This window comes from Scleropages formosus, chromosome 9, assembly GCF_900964775.1.
Source record: "Scleropages formosus chromosome 9, fSclFor1.1, whole genome shotgun sequence".
Taxonomy (NCBI): domain Eukaryota; kingdom Metazoa; phylum Chordata; class Actinopteri; order Osteoglossiformes; family Osteoglossidae; genus Scleropages; species Scleropages formosus.
The window spans coordinates 26,458,323-26,472,229 of record NC_041814.1 but is presented as its reverse complement, the minus strand read 5'-3'; the positions used below and the strand labels follow the sequence as shown (position 1 = coordinate 26,472,229).

At 44.2% G+C, this 13,907-nt stretch overlaps 2 protein-coding genes across 5 annotated transcripts in view; both read left to right on the top strand.

The window, feature by feature from the left end:
- The window catches only part of LOC114911292 (zona pellucida sperm-binding protein 3-like), a 9,412-nt gene extending 9,027 nt beyond the window's left edge, over positions 1 to 385 (top strand). The window contains exon 8 of the mRNA XM_029254905.1: positions 133 to 385. Within this exon, the coding sequence (XP_029110738.1) occupies positions 133 to 185 (53 nt within the window). The 3' untranslated portion in view covers positions 186 to 385. The remainder of the gene's footprint in view (positions 1 to 132) is intronic.
- LOC114911293 (zona pellucida sperm-binding protein 3-like) overlaps positions 1 to 9,174 on the top strand; it is a 9,951-nt gene extending 777 nt beyond the window's left edge. Inside the window, exons 2-9 of one of the 4 annotated variants that reach the window (XM_029254909.1) lie at positions 6,915 to 7,306; positions 7,386 to 7,501; positions 7,661 to 7,764; positions 7,844 to 8,021; positions 8,368 to 8,485; positions 8,612 to 8,703; positions 8,783 to 8,862; positions 8,933 to 9,174. In XM_029254909.1, coding sequence (XP_029110742.1) covers positions 7,172 to 7,306; positions 7,386 to 7,501; positions 7,661 to 7,764; positions 7,844 to 8,021; positions 8,368 to 8,485; positions 8,612 to 8,703; positions 8,783 to 8,862; positions 8,933 to 8,985 — 876 coding nt within the window. In that variant the 5' untranslated portion in view covers positions 6,915 to 7,171 and the 3' untranslated portion in view covers positions 8,986 to 9,174. Of the gene's footprint in view, positions 1 to 6,841; positions 7,307 to 7,385; positions 7,502 to 7,660; positions 7,765 to 7,843; positions 8,022 to 8,367; positions 8,486 to 8,611; positions 8,704 to 8,782; positions 8,863 to 8,932 lie in introns of all 4 variants that reach the window. The other 3 variants (XM_029254907.1, XM_029254908.1, XM_029254910.1) reach the window with 3 other exon arrangements.
- Positions 9,175 to 13,907: the final 4,733 nt, after the last annotated feature.

Genomic DNA, 13,907 nt, shown 5'->3' with positions numbered 1-13,907 from the left:
GCGATGACCAAGTATGTGGCTGTTGTGACACAACCTGTAACGTGAAGGGAAGAAGTGTGGCGGGTAAGACTGGTTTGAATGACAAATAACTCATTTACTTGGGTTTGGGCTAAATGATCCTTTCCCTTCCAGATTTCCAAGGCAAAGCTGTTGCTGGACCCATTATCGTTCAGGATCGCTATTAGCCAGGCCATTTGGATACCTGCTTCTGGGGGGAATCTGCACCGTGGCAACACTTGTAGTTGCAGCAGCTGTGCAGTGTACAGCTCAAAGGATCTCTCTTCGCGGCCTGAAGTGAAGGCCCATGCAGTTGTGTGTAGTTCTGAAACTTTGTCCTTGATTCTTGAACTGACAATTCAGAATAAACCTTCTTAACAAAACTTTACTTGACTGGACTTTGTTCTGAGGCTAATTCCCTGCCACTTACCCATTTGCAGTAAAGGGGTTCCTCAAAATGAGGCAGTGCTGGTAGTGGTCAAAAGTCACACCTTTGTGACTTGAAGGTCACAGGTTCAAGTCCCACCTCTGGCTTCAGCACCTTTTCAAGGTACTTAACCTAAACTGCTCAGTAAAACTAGCTGGCTGTAGAAATAGGCTTGCTTTTCTTGATCCTTTCAAGAAAGTCATCAGATAATCCATGACTAGTCTCCTTAGTCTGTACATTGACAGATTGTCATTGAAAGTGTTCAGCCCTCCACTGTCAGATGTCTCGTCATTCCTAGTGAGTCCCAGGATGGTTGTATCATCAGGGAACTTGAAGATATTGGAGCTGGGCTTAGAATGGTCATAGGTGAACGGGGAGTACAGGAGTGGGCTGAGCCAGTGCTGAATGTGAAGAATATGTGGTTGTCAATCCTGACCACCTGGGGCCTGCCTGTCCGGAAGTCAAATTGAGTTACGTAGGTGACTCGAGACCCAGATCCTTCAGCCTGCCTACAAGTTTTGTAGGGAGGATGGTATTGAATGTAGTGCTATAGTCAAACAGCCTCTGCATTTAAGTGTCTCTCCTCCAAGGCAGAGTGCGTTGCCACTGCGATGGCATTAGTGGATCCATTAGAGCGGTAGGCAAATTGGTATGAGTCTAAGGTAGCTGGTAGGAGCAGATGTGGGATTTGATGAGACACTCAAGCGCTTCATGATGAGGCAGGAGATGGCTTTGTTGAGAACAGGGATGATGGTGGTCTGCATGAAGTATGTGGGGATCACTGTTGGACTCAAAGACAGATTAAAGATGCTGGTGAAAACACCTAACTGGTCAGCGCAGGCCCTCAGGACACATCCATCACACATCAGATTCTGAATCCTTCCTTGCACTTACTCTCTTGAAGGCCCTGCTCACTTCAGGAGTAGCTAGAGCCAGAGGGCAGGTGTCATGGTCAGCAGGTATTTTCGCAGCAGGGAATGTATTGCCTGTCTCAAAGCAAATGTAGAATGTGTTGAGCTCGTCTGCTAAGGAGGCAGACATAGGCACATCGCTGCTTTTCCTGTCTTTGTAGTCTGTTATAGTGCGCGGGCCGCATCTGTTTGGGGTCAGAGCCTAGAGCGAGGCAGAGCGTGGAGTCGCACACCGGTTGCTGAGATGGCGTCTTTGGAAAGAATGAAGTCCCCGTTCGACGTAAGTTCTATCCTGAATGTATCGTCTGACGGCACATGTTAATATTATTCCTTTAAACGAGGCTATTTCTGATCATCGTTTCGTAACCTTTGATCTATACCTGCCCGTGCCGCCTGACAATAGTAAGACCAAAATCGTGCGGCATATTGATGACAATACTCCTGCTAAAATTATTGATCATATTAGAAGCTCGGATTTTGGAACGAGCGTAGATGTTGATCAAATGACTTTAGATTATAATTCGGTGGCAAAATTTGCCCTAGTCTCTGCGGCTCCACCAAAAACTAAACTTATTCGAACTGTAAGAAACTCGCCATGGTTCAACGAATCAACTCAATAAAGTTAGAATGTCGTAAATTAGAGCGTAAATGGCGTTCAACTAAACTAAACGTTTGTTATGTAGCCTGGTCCGATCGTCTAAAAAAAAAATATTAAAAAAGCACTTTTTCATGCCAGATCCGAATACTACGCAAAGTTAATTGATGAAAATCACAAGAGCCCTTGCTTCCTGTTTAATAACATCGCTTACTTAACTGGTAAACACAAAGATAAACAATGTATTTCTGCTACCATTACTAATGATGAATTTATGTCGTTTTTCAATAATAAATTAGAGAATATCCGCAAATCCATAGTGCCCTCTAGTTCAGTTATAGCAAACATAAGCGCTTCTGACGATGATAATATTAGTTGTCCGCACCATCTCAGTAGCTTCGAGGAAATTACCGTCCTAATTCGCTTTATGAAAAGTACTACCTGTCCTTTAGACCCAATCCCCACTAAATTACTGAAAGCCGCAGTTTCCGTGCTTGCAGAACCTATTGTTAATATTGTTAATACGTCGTTACTAAATGGCTGTGGTCCAAAAGCTCTTAAAATCGCCGTTATTAGACCCCTACTAAAGAAATCGGATCTGGACTGTAATAACCCATGTAATTATAGACCGATCTCCAATCTACCGTTTTTATCCAGAATTCTAGAAAAAAATCGTAGCCTCCCAAATTGTGAAATGTCTTAACCGTCATAATATATTTGAAAAATTTCAGTCTGGTTTCCGCACTGGTCACACCACTGAAACGGCACTTACACGTGTTGTTAATGATATTCTCATTTCTTCTGATGCTGGTCAGATCTCTATTCTTATGTTACTAGACTTGAGTGCTGCATTTGATACTGTAGACCATAGTATCCTACTGAGTAGACCTGGAAACCTGTTTGGACTAAGAGGTACCGTTCTGAAGTGGTTTGAACTGTATTCAGCTAACCGTGAACAATTTGTATTGAAATCTGACGACTGCACCCCCTCAATCTCTACTACGGTTCGGTATGGTGTGCCACAGGGCTCTGTGTTGGGTCCATTACTGTTCTCACTTTATATGTTACCATTGGGTGACATTATCTGCAAACAGAATGTGAATTTCCATTCGTATGCCTATGACACACAGCTTTGCGTATCGTTCAAGCCTGATGATCCATCACATGTGGTGTCATTAGCTAATTGTTTCACCAGTATAAAATTATGGAGGAGTAATAATTTGTCATCTCTAAATGCCAGTAAAACAGAGGTACTTGTGGTGGGCGGTGATGCTAAAACTCTCGACATAATCACGCCAATCTTTACAACAAATGGTATTACCTTCAAGCGTATGGATTGTGTCAAGGATTTGGGCGTCCTGCTGGATGGAAAGCTGTCATTTGTATCGCATGTAAATGCTTTGACTAAGTCGTGCTTCGTTCAGTTAAGAAGCATAGCTAAAATGCGGCGATTCCTTTGTAGACGGGATTCTGAGAAGCTGGTTCATGCTTTTGTTTCCAGCAGGCTGGATTACTGTAATGCTTTATTGTCGGGTTGTCCATACCAGACTGTATCCAGGCTACAGCTGGTACAAAATGCTGCTGCGAGAATTGTCACTAGAACTAGGAAGTTTGACCATGTAACACCGGTACTTAAATCGTTGCATTGGCTCCCGGTCGCTTATAGAGTTGATTATAAAATGCTACTCTTGACCTATAAGGCAATGCATGGCATTGCTCCGGCTTACCTTTGTGAGGTCATTAATTTTTATATCCCGGGACGATATCTTCGTTCATTAGATGCGGGTTACCTTAAAGTACCTGTGATCAATAAGACCTCAGCAGGAGGTCGCGCCTTTAGTTATAGAGCACCTAAACTGTGGAATAGTCTACCAGTTACTGTCAGAAATGCCCCGTCTGTTTCTGTTTTCAAATCCCCATTAAAGACTTACATGTTCACTCGGGCATTCCACCTCGTAATGTAACTCGACCCGCCTTGGTTGTTTATCACCTTTATAAAAATGCATATTAAATTTACTTAAGTAACAAATTACTAACTCTGTTCTATCTTATCGTTGAGCACTACCTCGCTACATAAGACCCGAGGAGGCCGGCCGGTGGTGACAGACGAATCCCGTGCTGACAGAGGATGATGCCCATCTGCCATGACGATCGAGAGGTTCCATGCCGAGCTGGGAATCCAAGATAGATGCCATTGAGCAACATTATCGTTATTACTTGTTACACACTGCCTTAGAAATTGTTACTTTCTAGAATGCCCAGGAGGGGCGGGCAACCACTGGCCCGTGGATCCCCAGAGGTTTTTTTTTTTTTTTTCCCCCTCAGCCCTCAGTTGGGAATTTTTGTTCCTTTCCCCGGTGGCCAGTAGGCATACTCATAGCTCTATAATAAGTTCTTCATTACGGTAGTCACTAGTCGACTGTCTTCATTGTTTGTATCTGTTTTTCTTGCTTTATGCCTGTGTTAAAGCGCTCTGTGTCGCTGCGTGAGAAGAGCGCTCTATAAAAATAAATAAATAAATAAAGGAGTCTGACTCCACTCTGTCCCTGAAGTCTCTCTTGGCCAAATTGATAACCTTTTGAATGTCATTCCTGGACTTCTTGTAGGCAGTCAGGTCCCCAGAGTTGAAGGCTGCATTTTGTACTCTCAGCTTGGATGTGAATGTGTGATTCTTAAGGACAGTTTGTTTCTTTCACCATGTGCACCAATGTTCATCACATGAGTAGCTGCAAAAAACTTTATTGGAATATTGACGATTCCCGATCACCTTCCTGGTAATTTTTTTTTTTTGTGAGAGACATATGAACATTTACGTTACATTACAGGAGTAGCTGTGTAAAGGATTGATCTTAGTTACAGTGCATGAACATTTATACCTTACGTGAACTTAAGAGATCATGGATGAAGTGATTCTGGAACAGGTGAGTTTTAAGACCTTTCTTTAATTGTGGACAAAGATTCAGCAGTTCTGAGGAAGAGGGGGAGGTCGTTCTACCACAAGGGGGCCAGAACCGAGAACCTCCGTACTTCATCTTTCAGGCATGGGACCACCAAGTGGGGAGATGTGGAAGAGCGTAGCAGTCTGTTTGTGGTGTAGCGGATGATCAAGTCTTATCAGGAGTTCCAACAAGGAAGGAAAGGCTGCTGTTGGACCAATCTCAACTGAAAACCCAAATCAGCCAAAGACAGGACAGCTATAACCAGAAAGCCCTCTGAAGATGCAATACCACAAGTGTGAGGAGTACTGAAGGCTGTTTCCTTAGCAAGAGGCTTACTAATGCAAATAACTCCAGGTCAACTTGGAACATTATGGATTTTCCCTTGAGCCTTTAACTGCTAGCAACATTACTGCTTAATGTCATCTGAATAAAGATTAAGTAAATGTCTTGCTTTGTATGTACTTAGGGGGAAGGGGATGTTGCAAGTGCATATTGCAGCGGCCCTTAAGTCATGGCTAACTTTACATGTCAATCGACAGCTGTCCTTGGATGGCAATTTCAGTTCAGCTCTATTATGTGGATAGGAAATTTCTAGACAAATGTCCTACTGCAGCAAAATATGAAGGGGGGGGGGGGGGTGCAGTTTCACTCCAACCTCGTTGCTTAGAGAAATACGTTTCATAAGCTAATTACATCTCAGCAGTACTCAACATCTAGGTCAATATGCTACTCAAGACTTTTACTGCTACACTTGCAAAGCCAATGGTCTTCCCCCACCCCCCATGTATGCTGACAACTGCTTGCAAGTCATTACACTAGTGCTGCCAAGAGCTACATATAGCAAACACTACCGTGTCAACAATTTTTAGAATACACCGATTTTAGTGCCATTGTTACATGAATGCAAAAATTAAGATTCAGGTAACATTTACTATACAAAGTTCGAAACATGCAAAGTGAAACCACAATGTTTTCAGTTCAATGCCAATTGGTAAATATGTGGGCTCATTAGCTAGCTGACTGTTAAGTTTGACCAGGCAGTTAACAGATGGTGCACAAACCACCCATTGAATGTAAATCAAGACGCTGGGAAAAATGCTTTCATTTGTTGAAGGAAGGCAATCCAGATGAATCAGGCAACACTTTAAAAAAAAATCATTGAAACTTTTAAAACCGGAAGAGGTTTGGCCTACTTTGGGGGAAATCAATCTGGTATAAAACACTGTTAGAAGAACAGGTCAATTGGTTGCCAGAAGTGGTACAATGAGATCACAGCACAGTCTTGTGTTGCTTGTACTTTCAGACCGCTTATGCAATGGACAGGGTCCCTGGAAAGACTCCATTCGGCTACCGCAAATAGTTCTCCAGTCAGGAAGCAGCCACCTTCAACGTGGCCACTAAATATGTTTCAACAAGGACAATTCTCTTCGCCTGCAAGTCTGGATCATCGCAGAGGATCATCTCTCCTGTACAGATGACTGGCAGCTTTGAGAGCACTGAGACATCAGTGGCATTTGAGACATCCTGGACATTTAACATCCTTGAACAGTGGAGACCTGAACAGGCAATTGAAGGCAATTGAAGGCAATCAAGAATCAGTCAGTGAAACAACTGGTAACGCTTCAGGGATGGAACAAAATTAGTCAAATTATTAGATGGTTCAGTTGTTGGGAAAAACAACAGCTGTTCTGTTTGGTATAAAATTGGCTGGAAGCACTCATGCTCTCATGATCCTTTGGTTGCTAACACTAGCACAATGGGCGCTCTCTATCGGCTTGTGGCGCTTGCCTTGTTTGGTTGTTTGTGTAATGGCCAAGCTTTCCAGATGGGCCCTTTTCCCCAGCTGTCAAGCCAGGAGTCTTTGCTACAGCCAATCCGACAAGCTGCCCAGGAACAGTCTTCTTTGGTAGCAAGTGATGTTCCTCAAAGGTACCCTTCTCTCCAGCTACCCCAAGGAGTGTCTTCTCAGCAGTTTTCCTCAATGAGGCCAGTGCAGTTTGTTCCCTTAGTGCAGCACTCTAACCTTGTTCCACCAGTTGAGCCAGTGTTTGAGCTGCCTTACAGCCAGCCTTTGGCCCAGGTTGAATCGGTAGGGCCAGTGTTGCCAGCTCGCTATGGAGAGGCGTCTGGCCAGGTTCCTGCAGTGCTCCCGGTTCACCGAGGGCAGCCCTCTGCACCAGTTTCCCTGGTGCAACCAGTAGCCCAGGCTCCACCTTCTGTGAAATCCCAGTGGCTTGCTGCTCCCTCTGGTGTGAAGGTTGAATGCAGGGAAGACTCAGTTGTGGTGGAGGTACAGCAGGACATGCTGAGTAATGGCCAGCTCATCCAGCCATCAGAAATCACCCTGGGAGGTTGTGTGCCAGTTGGACAGGATCCTTCCACAGGGGTTCTGCTGTTCGTATCGGCGCTACATGGCTGTGGAAGTACGCTGATGACGGTATGGGACCTCCTGAATTCTTCCTTTCTTTTCAGAACGGGTTTACACTGGGTAAACGAGCCTTTTCTCGTCTATACAGATGACCGATTCCCTGATCTACGCTTTCACGTTGGTGTACGTGCCCGAGGGACTCGGTTCCACCCCTATTGTGCGGTCTCGTGGTGCAGTGATTAATGTTGAGTGTCACTACTTGAGGTGAGATGTGGGTCAAGTCTAATTCTCTAATGAGAACTAGAAGACGTATAGCCAGAGGAAGTGTCTATCCAAATTTTGCTTAAAATGAGCAACTCCATCCATAAGGAATCAGGCAGGACTTGCTCTACCCTGCCGTTAGCTACTGCTTCCTATTTGTAGGAGGATCAATGTGAGCAGCAATGCTGTGATGCCAACATGGGTACCCTTCTCTGCTGCTCTGTCCGCTGAGGAGCGTTTGGTGTTCTCACTCCAGCTCATGACGGGTGGGTAAAATGGCCCAACTTGCTTAAATTGGGGGGTGGGGGTGTGCGTGTATCTAAATGGTTCCTGTCTGTTCTCTAGACAACTGGGAACTGGAGAGGGCTTCAAACATCTACTTTCTGGGAGACGTCCTGAACATTGAAGCTTCTGTAGTTGTGGCCAACCATCAACCTTTACGGGTGTTTGTGGACAGCTGTGTTGCCACCTTGGATCCTGATGTGACATCATTCCCCAGATATGCCTTTGTGGGGAACTATGGGTGAGTACTTGCATGCAAGCAGCACTGGACAAGTTCCACATGAGCCTTCCCGTTTCAAGGAGACTGGTGTTCTGGGTAATGTCGGTTAATGTTCATAAAACTTTATAAATATCCTCAACATGTTCTGGAACACAAACCAGAAGCTGGATGTCTCATTGTACATGGGAGGGAATGTCCTCCAGGACATGGTGCTGAATGAACTTGAGTACCAATAACTATGATGCAGTCTTTTGACAAATGCCATGTGTGGTAACATGACCAATGAATCTATTCCCTTCCCCCTCTAGTCCTGCATGTGTTACAGACTACATGTACTCTGATCATGACAAATGCCTAATGTACTCAGATGCCTGACTGATGCCAAGGTGACTGCGTCCCGCTCGCAGTTCCTCCCCAGGAAGCAGGTCAACAAACTCCAAATGCAACTGGATGCCTTCAGGTTCTTGCAGGAGACCAGGAGCTCTGTGAGTACATAGCAGCCATCATTGACTGATCTTAAAGCAGGCTTGGCATATTTCATCTGGGAGCGTTTATGGAACTTGTCATGCAGTCCAGCCTTCTTCTTCTTCTTCTCCCCCCCCCCCCCCCAGATCTACATCACATGCATTCTGAAAGCAACCATGGCTTCCAAAAGACCTGATCCCCAGCACAAGGCTTGCTCCTATTCTGTGTTGGCAAATAGGTCAGTTCAGTTGAATGTCAGTAGTTTTAGTTTTTTTTGTTGTAGATGCTACAGAGCTTCAGTGGTCTCCTGTTCATAGGTGGGAATCTGCAGATGGCGATGACCAAGTATGTGGCTGTTGTGACACAACCTGTAACGTGAAGGGAAGAAGTGTGGCGGGTAAGACTGGTTTGAATTGACAAATAACTCATTTACTTGGGTTTGGGCTAAATGATCCTTTCCCTTCCAGATTTCCAAGGCAAAGCTGTTGCTGGACCCATTATCGTTCAGGATCGCTATTAGCCAGGCCATTTGGATACCTGCTTCTGGGGGGAATCTGCACCGTGGCAACACTTGTAGTTGCAGCAGCTGTGCAGTGTACAGCTCAAAGGATCTCTCTTCGCGGCCTGAAGTGAAGGCCCATGCAGTTGTGTGTAGTTCTGAAACTTGTCCTTGATTCTTGAACTGACAATTCAGAATAAACCTTCTTAACAAAACTTTACTTGACTGGACTTTGTTCTGAGGCTAATTCCCTGCCACTTACCCATTTGCAGTAAAGGGGTTCCTCAAAATGAGGCAGTGCTGGTAGTGGTCAAAAGTCACACCTCTTGTGACTTGAAGGTCACAGGTTCAAGTCCCACCTCTGGCTTCAGCACCTTTCAAGGTACTTAACCTAAACTGCTCCAGTAAAACTAGCTGGCTGTAGAAATAGGCTTGCTTTTCTTGATCCTTTCAAGAAAGTCATCAGATAATCCATGACTAGTCTCCTTAGTCTGTACATTGACAGATTGTCATTGAAAGTGTTCAGCCCTCCACTGTCAGATGTCTCGTCATTCCTAGTGAGTCCCAGGATGGTTGTATCATCAGGGAACTTGAAGATATTGGAGCTGGGCTTAGAATGGTCATAGGTGAACGGGGAGTACAGGAGTGGGCTGAGCCAGTGCTGAATGTGAAGAATATGTGGTTGTCAATCCTGACCACCTGGGGCCTGCCTGTCCGGAAGTCAAATTGAGTTACGTAGGTGACTCGAGACCCAGATCCTTCAGCCTGCCTACAAGTTTTGTAGGGAGGATGGTATTGAATGTAGTGCTATAGTCAAACAGCCTCTGCATTTAAGTGTCTCTCCTCCAAGGCAGAGTGCGTTGCCACTGCGATGGCATTAGTGGATCCATTAGAGCGGTAGGCAAATTGGTATGAGTCTAAGGTAGCTGGTAGGAGCAGATGTGGGATTTGATGAGACACTCGAGCGCTTCATGATGAGGCAGTAGTCATCAGGCAGGAGACGGCTTTCTTGAGAACAGGGATGATAGTGGTCTGCATGAAGTATGTGGGGATCACTGTTGGACTCAAAGACAGATTAAAGATGCTGGTGAAAACACCTAACTGGTCAGCGCAGGCCCTCAGGACACATCCATCACACATCAGATTCTGAATCCTTCCTTGCACTTACTCTCTTGAAGGCCCTGCTCACTTCAGGAGTAGCTAGAGCCAGAGGGCAGGTGTCATGGTCAGCAGGTATTTTCGCAGCAGGGAATGTATTGCCTGTCTCAAAGCAAATGTAGAATGTGTTGAGCTCGTCTGCTAAGGAGGCAGACATAGGCACATCGCTGCTTTTCCTGTCTTTGTAGTCTGTTATAGTGCGCGGGCCGCATCTGTTTGGGGTCAGAGCCTAGAGCGAGGCAGAGCGTGGAGTCGCACACCGGTTGCTGAGATGGCGTCTTTGGAAAGAATGAAGTCCCCGTTCGACGTAAGTTCTATCCTGAATGTATCGTCTGACGGCACATGTTAATATTATTCCTTTAAACGAGGCTATTTCTGATCATCGTTTCGTAACCTTTGATCTATACCTGCCCGTGCCGCCTGACAATAGTAAGACCAAAATCGTGCGGCATATTGATGACAATACTCCTGCTAAAATTATTGATCATATTAGAAGCTCGGATTTTGGAACGAGCGTAGATGTTGATCAAATGACTTTAGATTATAATTCGGTGGCAAAATTTGCCCTAGTCTCTGCGGCTCCACCAAAAACTAAACTTATTCGAACTGTAAGAAACTCGCCATGGTTCAACGAATCAACTCAATAAAGTTAGAATGTCGTAAATTAGAGCGTAAATGGCGTTCAACTAAACTAAACGTTTGTTATGTAGCCTGGTCCGATCGTCTAAAAAAAAAATATTAAAAAAGCACTTTTTCATGCCAGATCCGAATACTACGCAAAGTTAATTGATGAAAATCACAAGAGCCCTTGCTTCCTGTTTAATAACATCGCTTACTTAACTGGTAAACACAAAGATAAACAATGTATTTCTGCTACCATTACTAATGATGAATTTATGTCGTTTTTCAATAATAAATTAGAGAATATCCGCAAATCCACAGTGCCCTCTAGTTCAGTTATAGCAAACATAAGCGCTTCTGACGATGATAATATTAGTTGTCCGCACCATCTCGGTAGCTTCGAGGAAATTACCGTCCTAATTCGCTTTATGAAAAGTACTACCTGTCCTTTAGACCCAATCCCCACTAAATTACTGAAAGCCGCAGTTTCCGTGCTTGCAGAACCTATTGTTAATATTGTTAATACGTCGTTACTAAATGGCTGTGGTCCAAAAGCTCTTAAAATCGCCGTTATTAGACCCCTACTAAAGAAATCGGATCTGGACTGTAATAACCCATGTAATTATAGACCGATCTCCAATCTACCGTTTTTATCCAGAATTCTAGAAAAAAATCGTAGCCTCCCAAATTGTGAAATGTCTTAACCGTCATAATATATTTGAAAAATTTCAGTCTGGTTTCCGCACTGGTTACACCACTGAAACGGCACTTACACGTGTTGTTAATGATATTCTCATTTCTTCTGATGCTGGTCAGATCTCTATTCTTATGTTACTAGACTTGAGTGCTGCATTTGATACTGTAGACCATAGTATCCTACTGAGTAGACCTGGAAACCTGTTTGGACTAAGAGGTACCGTTCTGAAGTGGTTTGAACTGTATTCAGCTAACCGTGAACAATTTGTATTGAAATCTGACGACTGCACCCCCTCAATCTCTACTACGGTTCGGTATGGTGTGCCACAGGGCTCTGTGTTGGGTCCATTACTGTTCTCACTTTATATGTTACCATTGGGTGACATTATCTGCAAACAGAATGTGAATTTCCATTCGTATGCCTATGACACACAGCTTTGCGTATCGTTCAAGCCTGATGATCCATCACATGTGGTGTCATTAGCTAATTGTTTCACCAGTATAAAATTATGGAGGAGTAATAATTTGTCATCTCTAAATGCCAGTAAAACAGAGGTACTTGTGGTGGGCGGTGATGCTAAAACTCTCGACATAATCACGCCAATCTTTACAACAAATGGTATTACCTTCAAGCGTATGGATTGTGTCAAGGATTTGGGCGTCCTGCTGGATGGAAAGCTGTCATTTGTATCGCATGTAAATGCTTTGACTAAGTCGTGCTTCGTTCAGTTAAGAAGCATAGCTAAAATGCGGCGATTCCTTTGTAGACGGGATTCTGAGAAGCTGGTTCATGCTTTTGTTTCCAGCAGGCTGGATTACTGTAATGCTTTATTGTCGGGTTGTCCATACCAGACTGTATCCAGGCTACAGCTGGTACAAAATGCTGCTGCGAGAATTGTCACTAGAACTAGGAAGTTTGACCATGTAACACCGGTACTTAAATCGTTGCATTGGCTCCCGGTCGCTTATAGAGTTGATTATAAAATGCTACTCTTGACCTATAAGGCAATGCATGGCATTGCTCCGGCTTACCTTTGTGAGGTCATTAATTTTTATATCCCGGGACGATATCTTCGTTCATTAGATGCGGGTTACCTTAAAGTACCTGTGATCAATAAGACCTCAGCAGGAGGTCGCGCCTTTAGTTATAGAGCACCTAAACTGTGGAATAGTCTACCAGTTACTGTCAGAAATGCCCCGTCTGTTTCTGTTTTCAAATCCCCATTAAAGACTTACATGTTCACTCGGGCATTCCACCTCGTAATGTAACTCGACCCGCCTTGGTTGTTTATCACCTTTATAAAAATGCATATTAAATTTACTTAAGTAACAAATTACTAACTCTGTTCTATCTTATCGTTGAGCACTACCTCGCTACATAAGACCCGAGGAGGCCGGCCGGTGGTGACAGACGAATCCCGTGCTGACAGAGGATGATGCCCATCTGCCATGACGATCGAGAGGTTCCATGCCGAGCTGGGAATCCAAGATAGATGCCATTGAGCAACATTATCGTTATTACTTGTTACACACTGCCTTAGAAATTGTTACTTTCTAGAATGCCCAGGAGGGGCGGGCAACCACTGGCCCGTGGATCCCCAGAGGTTTTTTTTTTTTTTTTTCCCCCTCAGCCCTCAGTTGGGAATTTTTGTTCCTTTCCCCGGTGGCCAGTAGGCATACTCATAGCTCTATAATAAGTTCTTCATTACGGTAGTCACTAGTCGACTGTCTTCATTGTTTGTATCTGTTTTTCTTGCTTTATGCCTGTGTTAAAGCGCTCTGTGTCGCTGCGTGAGAAGAGCGCTCTATAAAAATAAATAAATAAATAAAGGAGTCTGACTCCACTCTGTCCCTGAAGTCTCTCTTGGCCAAATTGATAACCTTTTGAATGTCATTCCTGGACTTCTTGTAGGCAGTCAGGTCCCCAGAGTTGAAGGCTGCATTTTGTACTCTCAGCTTGGATGTGAATGTGTGATTCTTAAGGACAGTTTGTTTCTTTCACCATGTGCACCAATGTTCATCACATGAGTAGCTGCAAAAAACTTTATTGGAATATTGACGATTCCCGATCACCTTCCTGGTAATTTTTTTTTTTTTGTGAGAGACATATGAACATTTACGTTACATTACAGGAGTAGCTGTGTAAAGGATTGATCTTAGTTACAGTGCATGAACATTTATACCTTACGTGAACTTAAGAGATCATGGATGAAGTGATTCTGGAACAGGTGAGTTTTAAGACCTTTCTTTAATTGTGGACAAAGATTCAGCAGTTCTGAGGAAGAGGGGGAGGTCGTTCTACCACAAGGGGGCCAGAACCGAGAACCTCCGTACTTCATCTTTCAGGCATGGGACCACCAAGTGGGGAGATGTGGAAGAGCGTAGCAGTCTGTTTGTGGTGTAGCGGATGATCAAGTCTTATCAGGAGTTCCAACAAGGAAGGAAAGGCTGCTGTTGGACCAATCTCA